The 22,044-nt window shown below is 45.6% G+C and overlaps 1 protein-coding gene across 1 annotated transcript in view; it reads right to left on the reverse strand.

Moving 5' to 3' along the window:
* Positions 1–5,264: 5,264 nt before the first annotated feature.
* STPG4 (sperm-tail PG-rich repeat containing 4) overlaps positions 5,265–22,044 on the reverse strand; it is a 38,979-nt gene continuing 22,199 nt past the window's right edge. Inside the window, exons 6-7 of the mRNA XM_059407833.1 lie at positions 8,376–8,480; positions 5,265–5,778 (exon numbers count right to left, since the gene is read on the reverse strand). Coding sequence (XP_059263816.1) covers positions 5,662–5,778; positions 8,376–8,480 — 222 coding nt within the window. The 3' untranslated portion in view covers positions 5,265–5,661. The remainder of the gene's footprint in view (positions 5,779–8,375; positions 8,481–22,044) is intronic.

The following is a 22,044-nucleotide window of genomic DNA, read 5'->3' on the forward strand; positions in this document are numbered from 1 at the left end:
GGGCGGGTGCGGGGAGTATTTCTGGCTGAAGAATGCCTCACTCCCTTATCCCAGCTACAGGTTAGATAGATGCTGTGAAGGTATGAATAATGTCCCCCACAAAGTTGTCTCTGTCCTAATCCCCAGAACCTGGGAATATGTTCTCCTACATGTTTTTTTTTTCTTTTTTAAAGATTTTTAATGTTTATTTCTTTAAGCAATCCCTACACCCAACGTGGGGCTTGAATTCACAACCCCAAGATCAAGAGCCCCTTGCCCTACAGACTGAGCCAGCCAGGCACCCTCTTCTCCCACGCGGTAAAGGGGCTCTGCAAACATGATTAAGGGCCCTGAGAAAGGGAGATTTTCTGGATCATCTAGGTGAACCCAATACAATCACAGGGATCCTCACGAAAGGAAAGCAGGACGGTTGGAGCCAGGAGTGGTTGTGCTGGGAACAGGAGTGTAGAGTGATTTGAGGAAGAAGCCACGAGCAAAGGAAGGCGGATGGTCTCTAGAAACTGAAAAAGACAAGGAGACCATTTTTCCCCCAGAGCCTCTCAGAGGAGGCTCCTTCTGGAACGAGCCCTGCCAACATCCTGACTTGAGCCCAATGAGACCGATTGGAGACTTCTCACCTCTAGAACCATAAGACAGTAAGTCTGTGTTGTTTGAGGCAACAAAGTCTATGGGAAAAGACACGGGAAACTAAGGCAGACAGTTTGGTGAAAGCTCCCTGAGGCACAGGGTTGGGCATGTGGGCTCAGGGGTACTCTGCAACCCAGAGCCCATGCCCAGCCCGGGACGGGGTGGGGATTTAAAGCCTCAGCAGGCATGATGCTGCCTGGCATACTTCCAAGTGTCCTCTCTGGCCCTGTTGAACACGGGATTCCCCAGCAACTTCCTTTCTCTTTAAGAAGAACGTACCTTAAGAGGTCCGTTGCCAGGCAGGACCTCTGAGCTCTGGGACTTCTGAAAAAGGATGAGGGAGCAATGGCCAGCCCTCATCAAGCCCTGAGCTCCAACTGTGACCCAAACATCTCTAAGCACACCGCCTTGCTGTCCGACCCTGCCCTGCTTCTAGGCCTCTCAGTTCCACCTGGGTGAATGGAATGCCTTGTCAATCCCCGCCTCCTGTCCCTGCCTAGCCCACTCCTGTGACCAGAGATGCAGCGTCGATGGGCCTGGGCCCACCATCCGGTCTACAGTTCTCAGGCAGTAAGCCACATTCCCACAAAGAGCAGCCACACTGCTACCTCCTCAGCTGCTGGCTGGGCCTCTCTGAACCCCCACCACTCTCCAGGAGGGTAACACGTTTTCCTGAGCACTGATTTGGCCAAGGGTATGGTTAACAAGTTCTCCCCCTGGGCTTCCCCTACCTCTGGCTATACTTCTTTCCCAACTTCCGGGTCCCATCTCTCACCCCTCCCTTGCTAATTCATCATCCCTAACTTCCCAGCTTCCACGGTTATAGACTTGGCTCCTCCTGCCATCCAGGATCGTCTCTTCTCTGGGGAGGCTGCAGAGAAGCCAGACCAGGCTTTGTGTTTCTGGCACTGGTCCCCACAAGCCCACCCAGCCCTTGTGATCCTGTATCTAGAAGCCCAAACCCACCCTTTGGGCAACCCACAGGCTCTGTATGCCTGCAACCCTGCCCTTGGCCAAAAACAAAGGTCTGTGAGGAGACCTGCCCAGAGTCAGGCTGGTAAGAGGTGCCAGGGTTCAAGGCTCCTGTGGTCCTTTCTACCCAGAACAAGCTCTACCCAATGACACTCCGATACTAGCTTTACCCAGACTGACCAGGGCCTGTGCCATCCCCTCCCCTCAGGCCTCGGCCAGAAGCTAATACGGTACTCTTCTTCAGAGCTGGGCCTATCTTCCTCCTAAACCTCTAGGGTTGGGAAGACAGCCGGGACCTCGCACAGGATCACTGGTGATGGTGCCTTCATACTTTCTTTGAGGCAGCCCTCAATCTTGGCTGCTCATCAGAGTCACCTGGGGCTGGGGGGAAGGTATTAACAAAAAAAGTACTGGGCCTGAATCCAGTCCTCCGAGAGTTTCATGTGATCTGTCTGAGAACGGGCCGGCACCGAGATTTTTTTAAAGTTTCCCCAGGGGATTCTAAAATGTAGCTTAGAATCACTGATTCTGACCTTACAGATTTTGAACTATGTTTTAAGAGAACAGGGCTTTCAAAATAATCCCAGGCCTGGGGGCCCGAGTCCAGGCAGCTCTGTGCTGCACTGAGGTCAGGGGCATGAAGCAGGTGACAGATGGTGCCAGAAGCAGGGCCTGGCTCCCAAGAAACCTGTGGCCCTTGGCTTCCAGGTGTGTAGCGGGTTCCCTGTAGGTCCAGAGAGCAATGGGGGTGGGGTGGAGTGGGAGTGAGGAAGAAAGGAAAGAGCACAGAGGGAGGAGGAAGAGCTGTCCCCCACAGCGCTGTGGCTTCTGACATGCTTTGACTTAATGGAGAGAGAACTTCACATGGAAACAGCAGAAGAGATTTGTAGCCACAAAGAGCCACGGCCCCTGGCTGAAGCCAAATTCAGAGTACAACTGCATGTGGCTGGGTGGGTTGGAGGGGAGAGGAACAGAGGATAGTCGGGCAAGCCATGACGGGCCTCGAGAAGCTGGGTCACAGCAGTCGATAGGGGAGGGACGAGGGGCTTAGGATTTACCCCGTGGTCCCTTTCATCTGCAGTGCTCTAGGGCTTTTCTAAACCCTTCTGGACATGTCATTTGATGCACATGACAGCCCTTGTTGCTCGATGTGAACAGCCCAATCTCAGAGCTCAAGCTCAAAGTCAACCCAGGTCTGTCCAGTCTCTCCATCTTGAAAGAATAGAAGGAGGCCCTGCTCTTCACATACCATCTCAGTTTGGGGCTGTGGCAGGAAGAAGCCATCCGGAATTCCTCTGATCTCTTAGGGAAAGCCTCTGCCTCCTTGTAGGAATTACTATAAAAAATACTGAAATATGCCAAAGAAGTAAAACATTGCTCTTCCCACCACTGCGTTCCTACCAACCCCTCTGCCAATATCCCAGGGTAGAGTCACAGTCTCACCAGCTAGAATCACAGAGGAGGGTGAGGGTTGTTTTACAGGCCGATGGCAAGACTGGTAAGGCAGGCCAGGCTGAGGTAGCCTCAGCTCCAGAAAGATGGACAGAGTCACGGGAGTCAAAAGCAAAGCTTGGTGAATGACAACGAAATGCAAGGGGGATCCAAATGGCCCTGCAGACTGTTCCCCAGTGGTTTTACCTCCAAGCCCCTGTAAACCTCTCCAACCCGTTCCTATAGGTGGGTGAAGACCTCCTTCCTTCCCTCCTCATTCTCAAGAAGTCTTCATTCCCTTCTAGAATCCAAGAAACTGCCCTTGACCCCAGTTACACACATGCCACACATCTGGGGCCCTGAGCTGTGTCCACAACAAGGGTCCCAGCCCTCTTGGCCACAGCTGAAGGGCCTGGGGGCCAACCCCTGTTCCAAGCTGGCCAACTGAAATCTCCCCCCAGGAACCTAGAACCAAGAGGAGCTGCTGACATTCTTTCAGCGTGTTGGCTCGGGAAATGACGTGAGGAGAGGCTGAGGCAGCCACATTACAACCTATACATGTGAAGAGGCAGTGAAGGTTGGCCTTCTGAGGGAGAAGCAGGCCTGAGAGAGAAGCAGTGGGGAGACAGAGGCAGAGAGGTAGTTCCTGCCAGCCCCTGGCTCCCACTCTTGTCAGGGAGGTACCCCTGTGCTTACACCTCTTGCTGGGATGAGAGGTTCCTCTCATTTTTCATCCACAAGCCCTCACACAGACATAGACCACCTCTTACCTCTCTCGCTTTCTAGAACCAACTGCTTCCCTGAGCACTGGGGCAACCTGAGCCACTGTTTCCTAGAGAAAACCCCCTCTGTCAGAAATGCCCGCTGTTACTTTCTGACCCTGCAGGGGACTCTGACCCACTTGGAGAATAAAATTTGGAACTCTCTGCCCTGCAGTCATCTTCTGATCAAAGTGGAACAGATCAGCCACCACCCCTGAGACACGTCTGATCTTAACAAGTACCTGTTTTCTATTCTAAAAGAATGCAACACAGGGAGTTTCTTCAACAAATGAGAAATTTGAATAAATTCAGTGAGATGACAACCTTCTCTTTTTTGCCTCCAACACCCCTTTTTGTAAGGCTTATAAGATAGGGAAGAGAGATGGGGGTGGTTCTCCTTTTAAAATACAACAAAATAGGGGTGCCTGGGTGGCTCAGTCTGTTGGGCATCTGCCTTCAGCTTGGGTCATGATCCCAGGGTTCTGGGGTCAGGCCCCATGTGGGGCTCTCTGCTTGGCGGGGAGTCGGCTCCTCCCTTTTCCTCTGCCGCTCCACTCCCCCTGCTTGTGCTCTCTTGCCCTCTCGCCCTCTCTTTCTCTCAAATAAATGAATAAATAAAATCTTAAAAAAAAAAAACCCACACAAAATATAAGCATTTATTTTAGTTTTGTTTTAAAAGTTAGTTTTTTTAATTAAAAAAAAAAAAACGATGCCCTCCATTTATTAATGATTCTGGAATCTTTCCAACCAGATACTCGCTGTCATGCGAGGGAGTGTGTCTGGCAGAGGCTGCCTGAGCAGGTCTTCCCAGCACACAGGGCTGCGTGGGGCCCTGGCTTCAGACCAAGCCCGGCCCAACTCCGTTCCACCCTCATGGCACCTCCCACTTTCGTTGGGCCAGGCTCCCTCAGTCCCCCTCCAGCAAATGTTTATCCCTGCCTTTCACCCTCAAGGGGTCTTTGCCCCCAACCTTCTTGCCCCTCCTTTCTGCCCTTCTCAGCCCTCTGGTCACTTGCACGCAGCCATCCTTCACCGCTCATGGCCGCGGGGCCTCATCCCTGCTCTGCCTGCCTGTCGCCTCCTCTGTGCACCAGAACCAGTGACTTCACGGCTTTCTGAGATGAGTGACTGTCTTTCCAGTAGAACTACCATCACGTGAGGGCAGTCCCTGAGCTTAGACACAAGGGGACTGGAAGAGCCACATGGCACAGCTTTCAAAGCCTTCCTGGAGGCAGGCACTACCCCAAATTCCCTCTCTGGCCTTGTCTCCCCTATAGCCCTCCCCAAACTCAGTCACATGCCTTATTCATCTTTCTGTGAAGCAACCCACCCCCAGTGCCCCAATCCCAGCACACCTGGCGCAGAGCAGATACTCAAATATTTTTGTTGACTTAAAACCACAAACACCCATTGGGTTGAATCAATATTATTCTTTTCAGGGACTTGAGAAAGAGAAAGAACCACCTGCTGGGATCTTGGCACACCCAGCATAGCTTTGGTTGAATGCTGACCCCCAAGGACACATCCGTGAGGCTGTGAGGTCCTATAGCCCTAATGCCCATGGCCATGCAGAGCACAGCCCGGACACATCAGAGTCTCTCCAAGCTGCCGCAGGAGGAGCCCAGGAGCACTGTCTTGGAATGTATCCTTGGACAACAAACAGAGTGAACACACTTTATTATTCAAGCCAAGACACTTTCGAGAGTGAACTGGAAATTATGCTGGGACTATTCCACAGAAGCGGGCAGGAGGGTCGCCTGGGCAATCCATGATGTTCTGTGTCAAACCCTTCTAAAGAACATAAAACAGAGTGTTCTAAACAGAAGCGCTTGCTAAACTCAAAATAGCTGAGGGCCAAGATGGTTTTATTTTAAAAGCCAATTGTGTTGTTGAAGAAAAGGCTATTCTCTCGGCCCATTTTGGCTATGGTGGGGGGCTGCTTGGGGAATTGCACTGAAGATGTGTATGCTCCTGGGCCGGGGGTTTTCTGAAAACAAAACAGAAAACAGGGACTGATGAGACCATGTCTCCAACACTCAGGGGCCCCCTAAGTCCAGCTGTGGGCTCAGCCCTCACTGGCAAATCCCTACTAGGGAAAATGAGGGTCACGCCCAACTACAATGGGGCACCCTTGACTTGGAGCCGGTCCTTGGAGCAGAGGCCTTCTCCCATCCATGGCTTTCTCCAGGACTCCAAAAGTGTCAAAAGAAGGGCAGACAAGCAAACACTGGCCTGAGCTTGCTAGGCAGCGGGCTCATATCCCACCTGCCCCTCAAGGCACACTTTCTCAGTGGGCACTGCCCAGACAGCTCCTGTCCCTGGGAACGCCATTGTCGTCCCCCCGCCAAGCACCTAGTCTCATGATAAGGTACTGGAGAAAATGGACTCTGAACCTGGGTGGTTGACCTCAAAAAGTCCAGACTCGGGTTTCTGTACCTCAAAGTCTGCAGACCCCAGGGTCCAAAGTAGTCTCAAGGGATCTACAAGTTCTCATTTCTAAAAGCAAAATGTTTTCCTTTGGATGAAATTCTTGAAAAAGTCATTTTGCCAATGATGTCAATGAAGATTCTCTTCTACAGTGATCGAATGCAACCGATGTCATTTCCATAGACTCAGGCGAAGACTTTGATTTCTTGGGTCAGCATTTCCCATGCCAGGGGACATGTACGGATTCTGGACGCCTGAAGGGATTTTATCTCGGGTCTATTGGTGAAGCATCAGTGTCTGTGTGTGGGGGGCCCAGGTAAGGGTTTTGACGTCAGACAGGCTTGAGTTCGAGTCCCAGTCTCACCACCAATGGCTTGGTGTGACCCTGGGCCCTGTGCTTCCTCAGCCTCACCCAAGACAGGAGGTAACGAGGCTTGCTGGAGGCCCTCCAGGGCGGAGAGCCCCAGTTTGGCAGCGACAGCTCTCGGCACATTAGCTACCAGCACTATTATTATTCCCTATTATCATGGGCTTGTCATTTCCATCCTTCTTTGCAGTGTGTTATCTCTCCAGGAGAGAGAGAGGGTGGAAATAGGATTACCCTGGAAGTGGGACAGGGTGGTCAGACTTGGAGTGGATGAAGTCAGTTGCCCGCAGAAGCTGCGGTCAGTGACAGGATGTCTCCTCTGCCGAAAGCAGAGGAGCAGCCTGGAAATCTAATCAAGTCCTGGCCAGATGTCAAAGGAAGCTGAAGCCTTTATTAGTGCTATTAATGAGGAAGCAACATGCGGGTGGAGTCCTGGAAAACCAGACCACAGAACAGCAGGTCTGTGGGCCTCCGTCTCACAAGGCTACCCCCCAGGAGGCTACCCTTGCTGGCTCTCAGACCTTGAGAACACCCGGCTCTATCCCCCAGCCCTGATTTCACTGTCACTGAGCAAACTTTGGATTGTCCTTGGCTTCAGTGAAGAGTTTCCTATAAGGGGAGACACCCTATAGAGCAAGTGGCTCCAAGCAAGCCTGCCTGACTGGACATTTGTAAATTACTCGTAAAGCACACCTTCTGGCCTTTCTATCAGCTTCCTGGGAGTTTGGTTAGCATAACTCCAGCTTCCTGAAGATGCTCAGCCTTGGGAGCTTGGACAGAAGTCTGTGTCTGGATCTTGCTAATGCCACTAGCGTGCTAAGATCTACAGAAGGGACCCACCACCTCCTGCTGTCGGGTCTGTTTTTAATTTTACCAACAGGGACTCCCCAGTAGTCCTCCAGATAAAGACCACACTAACCCCACACCAGAGCTGGTAGCTCCGGAGAGAGATCTTCATGACACAGGCCTGGGACACCCACCCTTCCTTGAACCATGGGGATGGGCCCATTTTCTTATAGGCAGAACTTGTATTTCTGTCTTCCCAACCACCTTCCATAAGGTTACATACCAGTGAGTTCTGGGGACTTTCCAGTTGGGGTGCAGATGGGGAACAACAAGGCCATGGGAATTAAAACTGTCAGGATTTTTTAAAGAAAACTAGCCACCATTCATAAGCTTCATGTAGTGCTTTCGCAATTTTTCTTGGGTCTTCTCTAGGTCTCTGAGGCTCAAACGCTGCCGCCATGTACCCGTGTCACACTGGGGACTTGACCCCCTTTGCTGTCTTTCCTGAATTCTTAGGGGCAGGATGACCATTCAGGCCATATTGGTCTCCTTTGGTTCAATAATAATGTTTCTGCTCTGAAGCCACACACACGCCTCCCCCAAAACCGTATACACAAAGAACTGTACACGGATGGGGTCAGCCACCGCCCACTGCTTGCCTCAGTTCGTTAGATACATGTTCCCACAGAGCAGCCAGGTCACAACACTGATAGCTAATTACTATACTGGATGTTGTCAACTGGACCCCAAATTCAGCCCCCATCTTTGTGTCTGGAGTTCCTCTGAGCCTGAAACAGCCCGGGGGGCTTGCCAGATTTTTGAGCTCCACATTTTTTCCCACCCCGACCAGCAATTATTTGTGTGTATATATGTGTGTGTGTGTGTGTGTGTATACACACACATATACATACATATTAGAATTGTCTAGAACTTTAACCCAAAGCCCACTGCCCTCCCCAACCCCAATCACAAAACCTACAAACATCATCTTTTAGAGTACTTACAGAACAAGCGGGCAGGAATCGAGGTACTTTGGATTGAAAACAGGAAGTAATAGAATTTACTGGAGGTATTTTCAAGTCGTAATGACCAGGTCCTGGGCCTTCACGCTATAGGGGGAAGAAAAAGAGTTTTTTATGATTACTAATATTTGTTATATTTTAATGCTTTATTGACCTTCCACAAATAAAACATACAGATCACTTGTGATAGGGTAGAAAAGTCCCTAGACTGGGGCTTGGAAATTATGAAGGTGCGCCCTAGCACAAGCCATTGTCAAGTGGGAATAATACTTGCTTTACCTGCTTTACCTGCCTTGTAGGTGTCTGGGACTGAGGCTTAAGTGACCTGTAAAAGCCCCCCTTGGTCCTGCCTGGACCCGCCATCCCACACTGGCACACCCCACTCCATCCCTGTCCTTCAGACTATTAACGACTGCTGCTTTGAGTTGTTAGCTTCTTAGAACTCACGTGTTCTTTCGTAGGAGTATAGTATGTGTTATTTTAGTCCAAACAAGTCTTTATAGCGATTTGCTGACAAAAGCACAACGCTATGATATTCACATAAAATGAACACAATTTTTAAAAGACAATCATTCTAATAGAAAAATTAGTAAAAGGCAATTCACAAAGAGGGAATATAATTATTCATTTAGGAAATGGGGGGCTTTAACCTCATTAATAACCAAATAAATTTTCATTATAATAAGGATATGATTCTTGTTTCTGGGTCTAAAAAATTCACGAAGAAAGAAAAAGGAAGAAAGGGGAAGGAAAAAGAGGGAAAAGTAAAGAAAGAAGAGAACCCCCAAATCTTAACCACCAGCATCGACACGCCTCTATGATTCTGGTGCAAGCACAAATTTGCTTAGCTTTTGTGGAGGGCAATTTGGTAAGATATGAAATGGCTTGTAAATGTCTAGACCTATCCAGAGGGAGAGAAAGGAGGTTGGTTACCAGACTGCTTTAGGAATCAAGAGACAAATGAAGAGCCCTGAGCCCACATACAGCAGGGAAAATGGAAGGGGCCCAAACATCACAGTGGATCATGTGCACAAGACGTTAACCTCTTTTTTTTTTGGGGTTTTTTTTTTTGGGGGCAGTTTACTCTTTCTCTCCCATTTTATTTTATTTTTTTAAAGATTTTATTTATTTATTTGACAGAGAGAGATCACAAGCAGGCAGAGAGGCAGGCAGAGAGAGAGAGAGAAGGAAGCAGGCTCCCTGCTGAGCAGAGAGCCCGATTCGGGGCTCGATCCCCGCACCCTGGGACCATGACCGGAGCCGAAGGCAGCAGCTTAACCCACTGAGCCACCCAGGCGCCCCTTTCTCTCCCATTTTAAAATACCTGTACTATTTGATAGAAATGAGTCATTCTGCATGATGTCTGGGACCTGTTCTCAAATAATGCAGGGACTAGGGGAAGTAGGGGGAGAACACACTGACCAGGAGCCACAATTGTTCGATGGGTACGCGGGGGCTCGCTGGAGGATTGTGTTTGTGTGGTTATACGTCTAAAGTCTCTACAGTACAAAGAGAGGATGTATGTTTATTATTGTGACCCAGCAAGTCCTACATTTAGGAGTTCGTCTTAAGAAAACAATCGAGAATGGATGCAAGTATTTGGAAATCAACTAAATCACCAGTAATGTGTGTCTGGGTAAATACATCGTGATTCTTCCATCCAGCTGTCTAGTGATGAATTGTTACAGACATAAAGCTACTCCCAAATACTGTTAAGTGCAAATGCAAACTTAAAAAAAAAAAATGTGCCCAAAAACATGGGAAATGGAATGTTTGCTGTTTTCCCCAGGTGGCAAGATATTGTTTAAAAAGAACTTCTTTTATCATAAGAATAGTAAGAACTATTCCTCTTACCTGCATTTTCTAAGTTTTCTACAATGGACTTGAGCGCTCTTGAGATATGAAAAAAAAAATTACACCTACCGTATAGATAAACGAATGTGAAAAATGAGCAAAGGAAAGAAAGATAAAATATACAGTAAGGCTAGAACAGAGAACCGTGTCCTGTGAGACCTTTCTCGTAGGTAAGGCTGGGTTGCAAATGAGCCCATCAGATACAGCGAACAGGTGCCCAGCTGCAGACCCACCGAGGGAGTTCAGAACCAGGCTTTCCCTTGTTCCCTCCCGTGGGTGGCAAAGCCGTGTCGTTGGGGCTGCCATTCTCAATTACTCCTCCGTGGATGGAGTCTGTTATTAACAGTCAAGTGCAAGTCGGAAAAATCAAGGGATGGATACGCCTCATAATTCTACAGCTCATGGCAGAGATGAAAACAGTAATACTTTGAAACTGATGCCTACGTGGGACAGAGATCACTACGGGGGTGAGGCTTTCTGTGTGGACTGACCTGTACACTCCTGCAGGAGAAATCTGAGCTGCCATAAAAGCCAAAGCATGGAAATCCAGGGGAACCCGATAGGAACAGTCACTGCGACACCCTCCACCCTCGGTTTGGCCATAATAATCACAGTACTTTCACATCAGAATGGTCTCTGCGGCAAAAGATGCTGCTAGGTGTGCTACCATTGACTCTATGCCTACAGCAACCCCTTAAAGGATGGCTAAGAAATGCCACTGCATGGCCCCATTCCCCCAAGCCTGATGTGGCTTCCCTTTCTGAGTTTCCAAATCATGAGCTCCTTCGGAGTTCAGGTGCCAGGTTTGGTGAAGCACTGATGTAGGCCTGTGCCACCCAGCAGCCTCCCTATACAGGCTTGGGGGCTGGGTTATCTAAATCCAAGGGCCTAAGACTTGGGGCAGAAAGAAATGACTGCATGCTATTTGCCCCGCATGTGTCTGATGCAATCTTTCAAAGAGGCAACATTAGGGAAGTGGATCCAGGCCCAAATTCATATTCCAGAAGCCACAGGAATGTTCTAAATGAAACGTTAACGATTGGGCCAGCATCCTGCAGTGGGCGGGTGGCAGCTCCGGCAGACTCCCTACTTTGGAGGTAAACGTGAGTGGGCAGTGCAGGAATGGGGGGAAGGGGAACACCCAGTATGGCTCAGAATGTGGGTTGAGAAAATGGATCCAGATCGATGGGAGGGTGTTTAAAACAAGAATATTTGACTGGTTAGGAGGGTTACTCCCTCAGTTACTGGGGATCAATGAGCATGACCTGGAGCTTTGGTTCACATTATGTGGGATGCATGGGTGAAGGGCGGCTCCCAGGTCCATCAGGCAGTACTAAGCACCTCTCACACCAATCAGATGAGCCATTTCTTAACCCTTGTTTTGGTCAGGGTCATGATTTGGCAACTCTGGGTTTCCCGAAGCTATACCATTCAAAGACCACTGACATTCGGAGCCAAGAGCGAACAGAATTGTCACCTTCCTAGAGTCCCAGGACCTTCTTCCAAAATAAACTACAGGAAACCTTTCATAGTTACCCACTCTTCTGCTTTGGGGTGTGATTACATCTCAACCCTCCTGACAAGATGATAATTACCTTTCTCTTCCCTTTGAAAAAGTCATTGAGTTCCTACTCAAGAGCCACTTTAAGCAATGGGGGCTACAGGGATGGCACAAATAAATAGAATACTACCTTCAACCTCAGAGGAGCTTATAGTCCAGGGAGGGATTCTTTTTATCCCAAAAGGTGCAAAAAGCGAGCACAGACCTGAGGGAGGGCTGAGCTAACTGCCTGGCTTCAAGACTCTACACCAGGTCCCACTGTTTCCGGTCTGTGCCAAGGGATAAGTGTGATCTCTGGGCCATGGGATGGTGGAGAGGGCGGCCACTTTCTACTTACTACAAAGGGCTCAGAATGCATGGGCCCTACTGACTTTTCTGGAGTGCTCCTAGGATGCTGTCATACCATGAAGGAGCTTCCCAATGGCCGTTAACTCTCAGTACCACTGTAGGCCTTTGGTAAGCCGCGCCATGCCTACACCGAGCTCACGTCTCCTCCAGGGCTGGGGGAGTGGGACTGGCTCACCTACGTCACACTGCTCTGGAACTAAGAGGTGTATCACTCTGGGGCATCCCAGAGCAGCAAAATGCCAGGTACCTCTGAAAGACTGTGCAAGGGTAGGTGCAATTATCCCAAGTTATTATGTGCTGAATTGTGATTCCCTCAAAATCCACAAACCCTACACATTTTTATTGTGTTGAATGGTGTCCCCCCAAAACTCACAGCTCCTGTCAATTTTGAATTACAAGTACCTCAGAATGTGGCCCTCTATGGATATAGGGTCCTTACAGATGTAATTATTTAGGATGAGACCATTAGGATGGGCCTTAATCTGGTATAATGCTATCCTGCACCAAGAGGGGAATTTAGGACACAGAGACATGCACACAGGGAAAACACCATGCAAAGACGAAGGTGGAGGGCTACAAAGCAAGGGAGGCCAAAGATTGTCAGCATACCACCAGAAGCTAGGAGAGGGGAATGGAAGATACTTTCCCTCCCAGCACTCAGAAGGAACCAACACTGCTAGCATGTCCATCTTGCACTTCCTCTAGAAATGGGAGACAATAAATTTCTGTTGTTTAAGCCCCTCAGTTTGTAATGGTAGCCCTAGTAAATGAATACATAAGTGCTCAGCTCATTTCTTCATTCGGTCATTATATTGTACACCCCACGGTGTGCTGGGAGTCGGGAATAATTCCCTACTCCCAATATCCATTGTCCATTGTAAGTCCATTATCCACTGTAAGTCTCCCAATATCCATTCTATCCTTTAGTATTAGAACAATTTTTAAGGGGCGCATGTCTACCGAGCACAAAGATTACATTTCCCAGCTTCCCCTGAAGCTGGGTGTAACTGGATGACTAATTTCTTGGCTATAGGACAGAGGTGAAGAGGTGTGTATGAATTCAGAGCATCCCTATGGAGAGGGCAGCTTATCCATCTGCCTCACCCTTTTGCCCCCTGGTTGGTTGGTCCCATGTTCTCTGCTCTCTGGGACCTCGAGAACGGAAGCCACACTTAGCAGAGCAGCACGCAGAAATGCGATGCTGCTGGATTGCCCCACCAGCCCGGAACTGCCTACTGCAGGAAATTTATACAAGGCAGAAATCCGTTCTTCTCCCATTTATAATGTTATTTGGAGTCTCTGTTTCTAGCAGCAGAACTCAGTCTTAATTGACATGATAGACATGTTCCCTACTCCCGTGGGGCTTACATTCTAGCAGGGAATATATATATATATATGCCATGCCAAAAACATGACAAATATGTGGCATATGACACAAAGGGGCATACAGGATGCTGTGGGAGAGAATGTAAGAGGGTACACTCACGGGCCTGAGAATCCCTTAAGGAAGTACAAATGAGCTAAGACCGAATGAGTAAGGAGGGGGTGGAGTTTTCAGGGCAAAGGGCTGGAGGAAGGGTCTGTACAGAAGCTGTAATAGGAAAGGTTAGGGAAAGCTACCCAGGGAGGAAGATGCCATTCATTTTAACCATTCAGTCAAATTCACCACATTGCAGAAATAAAATAAAAAGTGCATAGGCTCCTGTCAAAAAAAAAAAAAAAAAAAGTTAGGGAACTGAAATTCAATTTTCTCCAGACAGTTACCACTTCACTGGTTTTTACATGTGTATTAACACTAAGAACCATTTATGGTTTAACTGCATAAAATGTTCAATGTGTAAAATGTTCAATGTCACCCTTGTATTCCCAATCTCTGCAAACCATCCGCCTCTGCAAACTGGATTTGCGGGATTGGGGGCACCTCTCCAGCCGGCTCCATGGCTGCCCACTGCTGGCTCCCTTGGCTCCCTCACCACTGCCAGGGCAGCTGCCCATCCCTGCCCTGTCTCTAGCTCAGTACCCACTCTGGTCACCAGTGCTCATGTAACAGTCGAGAACTTGAGGCTGGGTGAGGGCTACAAACACACACTTGAGCACCTGGGTTGTGGGATCAAGAGCCAGTTACTGACCTTGCTTCTCACTGCTGGGAGGTATCACCACTCAGCTCAAAACTATTTTTCTTTAAAAATCACAAAGTTAAAGGGAACCTAGGAAAAGCACAAAGTCTGTCCCCATTGACCAAGGTGCAACTTCTCTTTCCCTTGAAGAGAGAAAAGGTCAGAAATAAAATGTATGGCCCCAAATGTCTACCTATACACCTGTAACACACAAGTAATAAGCAGCATAAATTGAAATTATTAGATGGGGTGGTAAAAGGATCTCCCCTAAATTTGGCGACATGCATGTAATAGCTGGAACACGTTCCCCCCAAAAGAAAATAGGTGCCCCAGCAGGGACAGCAGACTCTTGTGTGTGGAGGTGGGCACAGAGACAAGCCAGAGCTGCCTGTCTGGGAATTCAGGAGGAGGCCTGTGGCAGAGCGTCTGCAACTCACGAAATTCTAGAATTCTGTAACCGCTGGTCTACAGGTTCACAGGAGAGAGAAAGGAAACATGCGTGCTGTTGAGTAGGGTAGACGCAAAACTTTCAGGCCAAAAGTTATTCACATTTGTGAAATTAGGAATTGACCATACCTCTTAAGTGTAGCTCGGTACTGTTTACTCCTGCCGAGTGAGAAACCACAGCAGTCCGGGGTTCCCGGCATGGGCCAGTGGGCAGGCAACACTCAGTGATCACCAACCTGCCCACCATAAACACGCAGCTTTTACAGGAATGCACCTGCTGGGGACCCCCGGGCAATGCAGCATGGCTGTAGGTGTTCACCGGACCCATCCTCCCTTTCCTACCTGAGCCCACGGCCCCACCGGCCTTAGAAATCTAAGGCGGTACTTGCCTACAGGAACTTCAGCAAAACCGGCCACTCCTGGTTGCAGGAATTGGCCCAGCGCAGACACGTGACTGTCGCCTGGCCAATCCAAAGAGCCTGTATTTTCACACTCAGGTGGCTAGGCAGGCAGGTGCGCACCTGGGACTGCTCATGGGTCTTCTTGCCCAGCTCATAAACAGAGTATGCCCAACAGCCAGAGGAAGGTAAATCAGTGGCAAAAGTCCTAGAGTCTGTGTGCACCAATAAAGTCCATCCCACTTTTATGTTTTAATTGTTTGCTTAGCCAGGCCAGGATGGGCTTCTGTCACTTGCAACTGAAAAAAAATCCTACCAATTACATTCTTTTTCTTCTACCCAGTCAAGATACTGTTATAAGAAAGGAGAGCAGGAAATTCTTCACACTTGCAGCCGAACAGGGGTATATGACTCTCCTGGTGTTAATACCACTAAAAAAGTTGCACAAATTTTTTAGAAAGAAAAACTGCCAGGATATGTTTTCATTAAAAAAATAAAATCCTAGTACATCTGTAGCTATATTTAAAAGATTATATTTTTCAAAAATGTTACCTACCAGTGAACTCATCTTTGAGGAGATTGAGACTAGGACCTGCTTTAATCATCTTTCAGATTCCATTCAAGCAGAAATCAGTTTATGTTTTGCTTGATTCAATCTGACCATGTTTACTAATTATTTTTCTGTTCCTTGTGGAATTTCAAACTATCAGCTTAGGTTTTTAATTGAACTAATTTGGTAAATGCAAAAGCAGCTGGAATGATTCAGCAGTCTTTCAGAGTGCTAGTCTTAATGCAGAGAGTATGGCACAGATCTGCTATCCCCTTTTCAAAATGCTATTAAATGTGACTAAAACAGACAAATCATATAACGCTCATTCCTATCTCTACAGGCTCTTTCCTGTTTATCTAATCCTTTCCTTGTTCTTTATAGGCTTGTCAGGTTTTAAGAAATACAGAAACATGTTGAAATATTTCTGACATCAAATAAAAGAAACTCATTTTCACTTGATATTCTTAAGATTTTATTTCTACTGTCAGGAAAGGTGTGCATGTCTTGTTTTTCACTTTATATACAACTGTAGGAATTAATAACTGTAAAGAATCTGCTCAGCAAATCACTGGAAGTCCCAAATCATGTGAATGACTGAGTCCTAATTAAGTAGTAGTAGTAAGTGGTGCTGTTTTTATTTAAGTAACAAAATATTTTTATGTTGACTATTTTGATGGCACTTATTCTCAGATACTACTACCTCTGTTATTTTTTTTTTAATGCTACCTCTTTTCTGACTTCTTCTTCTTCTTTTTCTTTTTTAAGAGGGAGAGAGGGTGTGCTCATGAGTTGGGGGAAAGGGCAGAGGGAGAGGGAGAAGGAGAATCCTAAGGAGGCTCCACGCTGGGTGCCAGCCTATGCCAGGCTCGATCTCTCCACCCTGTGATTGTGACCTGGGCCAAAATCAAGAATCCGTCGCTCAGCCAACTGAGCCACCCAAGTATCCTGCCTCTTCTCTGGCCTCTAAAACTTGTATTTTCTAAAACTATAAAAGCAATGGGAAAGAAAGGAAGTAAACAACCGCCCTTCAGCCCTTAATCACAACACCTCAGCACAGCTACTAAGTGGATTTTGGTGCCTTTCCTGCTTTTTACACTCATACTTCTTCCTACATTGCTGCTATTTTCATCTAGTTATTAAGAGTAATCCCTTCATGAATTGGGATGATGAATTATTTCTGCACAAGATTATTACTTTAGAAGAGTTTTCTCAAAATATAATCAGCAGGCCACAAGATAACATATTGCCCAATTACCTTTCAAGGGGTTGTATTGTCTATGCTGCCACCAACAATAGATGAGAGAAGCACTGGTCCTGTACAGACCACATGCCTAGTAGATACTGGGGGGAAAGGCTGGGAAAAGACAGAATCTTCCTTAGTCCCCTTACACTAATGGGAATATCAAGTAAAGTCATCATTGTCCTCAGTATATTCAAAGAAGTTGTGCAGAATCTCTGATGTCCTTAACGCCCACACTTGGAAACACATTCAAGAAGGAACAAAATCTATGCAATCTTTTGGTGGATCATTTATGAGAGCAATTAAATCAATTAAATAAAGGGAAGGGTAAAGGGAGGAGAAACCATAAATGACAAGTGTTACTTTGTCCAATTCCCTTGGTTGAGAATGATCGGGATTTGTTGCAGTTTTCTCCTCTTTAAAACAATCCCACTATGAAGCAACTGTACCTTTAGGTCATGGGATTTGTGGAGCTTGGTCATTATTATCAAGGTGCTGAAAGGTGGCAGAAGTTGCCAATACAATTCTTTTCATGGATGCAAAAAGGCCCTTTTTATTTATGATGGGCCGTGACTTCTGGCGTCTATCCCAAAATACTCACGTATCTTCCTCACAGTCTTGTGAACAAAACAGTTGTGCCGATCCATAACCAATTATTATTACTTCAACAATAACTGAAATAGCCAAAGACTATACAACCTTACATTGATAATCTGAAGATGAAAAACTATTTTCCAACCCAACAGATCCCTTACCAACAGCTTCTCTTGAGAGCTACCTACACTTTGGGGACAAAACATAATTCACCAATTGAATCCGTAACACAAACAAGAAGACTGCGGGTTTTTATCGTTGTTGTTGGTTTGGTTTGGTTTGGTTTTTTGTTTATTTTTTTAAGATTGACTTACTTATTTGAGAGAGGGAGTGTGTACACATGGTAGGGGGAGGGGCAGAGGGAGAGAGAGAGAATCCCAAGCAGACTCCCCACTGAGTGTGAAGCCTGACACAGGGCTTGATCTCACAACCTGGAAATCATGACCAAGAGATCGTGATCTGAGCTGAAATCAAGAGCTGGATGCTTAACACACTGAGCCACACACTGAGCATCCAAGCTGCTGTGTTTTTTAACAAGGGAGAATAGCTGAGAGGCCTTCAGGCACTTATGATCCTAGAAAATCTTCAAATCCAAAGTTAATGTATTTTTTACAACTAAAAAACATGTAGTGATCTGATATGCATTCACATGGTCATTTACTTTTTCATGGTCTTTTAATGGGTTGCTCCTGGAGATTTTATGCATGAATGATTAAGAAATTTGAATGGACTACTTTTCTTTTTTTAAGATTTTATTTATTGGACAGAGAGAAAGAGACAGGGAGAGAGGGAACACAAGCAGGAAGAATGGGAGAGGGAGAAGCAGGCTCCCTGCTGAGCAGGAAGCCCAATGCAGGGCTCAATCCCAGGACCCTGGGATCATGACCTGAGCCGAAGGCTGACACTTAACTAACTGAGCCAACCAGGTGCCCACAATGGGTTACTTTTCATATAGGGCATACCTATATGTATCCATCTTTTATAACTTGCCTCATTATCAAAAGGTTTAGAGTGACTCAATGGGTGTCTATAGGCCATACTATATTGCACCAGATCTACAGGTCATATTTCTGGTGACTGTAAGTATCAGGTATACCAACAATGAGGCAAACTGTCCTAAGTCAGTAGGACTCAAATGACACCACAGCCTTACCATGCAACTGTATACAAAACACATTTCCGAGGAACCAAAGAACTATAAATTTTTTAAAGAATCAAAATGCCTAATACATGAAAGAAAATTAAAGTGAACATGTATCTGGGAGGAATTTTTTAAGTGGTGGAAAAGAAAGATTTCATTCATTCCTTCAACACATTTTCTGAGCACTGTACTAGGGTCTGGGCATTGATGAATAAGAGAGGCCCCCCACCCCGTTCATGGAACTTACATTCCAGAAGGTGATGACAACCTCTCTAATTTGATGACATAACATTTTACACTTTAAATTTCTCTCCATATAAAAACACAAAACTAAAAGGCAAAATCCCTGGAAAGCTTCACCAAATACAAGTGCTAATATCTTTTTTGTTGATTTATACAAACTCTATAGTGAAAAGAATGTTAAAACTCCACCCAGTAGATAACTGGGTAAAGACTTCGACCAGAAAGTATGCAGGAAGGACCACAAATAATTAATTAACAAATAATTAGAATGTATAGTCTCAGATCCTACAGAGTAAATTAAAATAATGAGATACCATTCTTTTACTATCAAGTTAACAAATATTTTTAAAATTAAAGATAAACAAAATTTATACAAATTTTATGTAATGGTCACTCCCTTGACTGCTGATGAAGATGTTAATGGATGTTAATACTTTTTTTAAAAAGTTTGGTAATATAGATAGATGAAGTCATATATCATCTCTAGTAAATACCATCTGTGATAATCCATAAAAAATGATGCCAAATCTTAGAAAAGATTTTATGAATTTTTATGTTAGCATTAGTCTCTTTTTTTTTTTCAGCAAAATAATACTGAGTATTCAGTATTGTCCTTGCATAGCGAAGTGGTGAATATAAACAAAATTGTCATAATACAAAAGAGTTCTCCAATAACTGATCTCTTACAAAATTACATCCTATTCAAACATCTCTCCCTTCTTAATACTGGAATCTACCACTGCAGACAGATCAGTGTCTTTGTAAGTCAGTTTTTCTCTGTCAGCGTTAAATGATATTTAATAATACACTGCAAATAAAATGCAAATCCAAATTCAAAATGATAATGTAAATTTTACTAAAAATGTAAGATTTCATGAACTTGATGAAAATGATGGAGAAGTGCCCAAATCAACAGGAAAAGGCTTTCATTGCCCAATGAGGATCCAGCAAAGTTAAAGTAGCTACCAAAAAAAAAAAAAAAGACGATGACAAGGATTGTGACAGTATCAGCATTTCAGAAAAAATGATTTCAAATGTTAGAGGAGCTGCCCTTGGGAAAACTAATGATGCTTCAAATAATATTTTTTTCTAAATTGTGTTGTCTGTAATTTCATTGGAATGTCAAACATGATGTGAAGGATGTCACTATACTATCACAAGATATTGTCAGAAAAACTAAACACAGCCTCCTTTTTAATTTAGGAATTAATACATAGTTGTAATTATAGGATATTTTCCTAGTTTTTAGTTCAATTTCTTTTTTTTTTTTTAAGGAAAGACCAAATCAAACTTTATTGACTACTTTGAGATTTTGATTCTACTTAAAGTGGGTTCACTTTAATAGGCATTTTTTTGGGTCAGGTTATACTTGGATACTAAAGACCCCTGCATATGGATGGCTCAGTGGGTTAAAGCCTCTGCCTTCGGCTCAGATCATGATCCCAGGGTCCTGGGATCAAGTCTTGTATCAGGCTCTCTGGAGCCTGCTTCCCCCTCTCCCCACTGCCTGTCTCTCTGCCTACTTGTGATCTCTGTCTGTCAGATAAATAAATAAAATCTTTTAAAAAAAGACCCCTATGTATGGAATAATGGAAAACAAGATTAGCCCTCAAGAGGGGAGTGGTTGAGGGGCATGTGGGTAGCTCAGTCGGCTAAACATCTGACTCTTGATCTCAGGGTTGTGAGTTTAAACCCCAAGCTGGGCTCCATGATGGGTGTGGAGCCTATTGAGAAAAACAAAAAAAAGAGGGGGATGGTTGAATAAATTATGATCTGATAACCAGATTATTTACCTAGTGAAAATAAAGTTTAAAGGAATTTGTAATAATATGAAAGTGAAACATGTATTAAGTAAACAAAAAGATATGAAATTGTTGTGCACCATGATCACTATTTTTAAAATTGCAGAGAAAAAAGGAGAAAATTAACATTAATGACTGCATATAAACAAGGACAAAATTTTTAAACATAATTTTCTATATTTTCCAAATTACCTATAACTTATTCATTTATTTTTACTCTAAATTTTTATATATTTTTACTTAAATTTCATGACATTTTATTAAATTTATATAGAAATATAGTTTTAAGAATCAATCAGAACTAGGGTACCTGGATGGCTCAGTCGGTTAAGTGCCTGCCTCTGATACAGGTCATGATCCCAGGGTCCTGGGATCAAGCCCTGAGACAGACTCCCTGCTCAACAGAGAGCCTGTTTCTCCCTCTGCTTGCCACTCTCCCTCTCCCCCTGCTTGTGTTCTCTCTCTCTCTCTCTGTCAAATAAAAAAATAAATTAATTAATAAATAAAATCTCCTAAAAAAATCAATCAGAACAAAAAGACATAATGAAAAAGAAGTCTGGTCTCGTCTCTCCAATTTCATTCCCTAGGACAACTGTTATCTGTGTTTCGTGTTCAAGAGTGTGTAAGAGCATAGGATGGTGAACGTGAATATAGCATTTCACTGAAATAACACTATACTGATCCATTCAGGCAACTGGCACTCTTAGAAACACCTTTACACATATGTCTTAGGCATACATGTCTCTGAGCACATTCTAAAGAACCTAGGACAGGATGCCTGGGTAGCTTGGTTGGTTAAGCTCCCAACTCTTGATTTCAATTCAGGTCATGATCTCAGGTGTATGAGATCGAGTCCCATGTAGTGTTCCAAACGCTGGGCATGGACCCCGCTTAAGATTCTCTCTTCCCCTTCCTTCTGCTGAACCCCTCTATAAAGAAAAAAAAGAGCCAAAGACAACTATTTTTAACTCTTAACTGCTCTTACAGATGTTATCTTGCGGGGCCTGGGTGACTCAGTTGGTTAAGCATCTGCGTTCAGCTCAGGTCATGATCCCATGGTCCTGGGATAGAGCCCTGCATTGGGCTCCCTGCTCAGCAGGTTCTGCTTCTCCATTTGCCTCTGCATCCCCACTACTGTGTGCACTCTCTCTCTCTCAAATAAATAAAATCTTAGATAAAGGGGGCACCCGGGTGGCTCAGTGGGTTAAAGCCTCTGCCTTCAGCTCAGGTCATGATCTCAGGGTCCTGGGATGAAGCCCCGCATTGGGTTCCCTGCTTGGCAGGGAGCCTGCCTCCCCATCTCTCTCTCCCTGCCTCTCTGCCTACTAGTGATCTTTGTCAAACAAATAAATAAAA

Source organism: Mustela nigripes, chromosome 7 (genome assembly GCF_022355385.1).
Source record: "Mustela nigripes isolate SB6536 chromosome 7, MUSNIG.SB6536, whole genome shotgun sequence".
In the NCBI taxonomy this organism is placed as follows: domain Eukaryota; kingdom Metazoa; phylum Chordata; class Mammalia; order Carnivora; family Mustelidae; genus Mustela; species Mustela nigripes.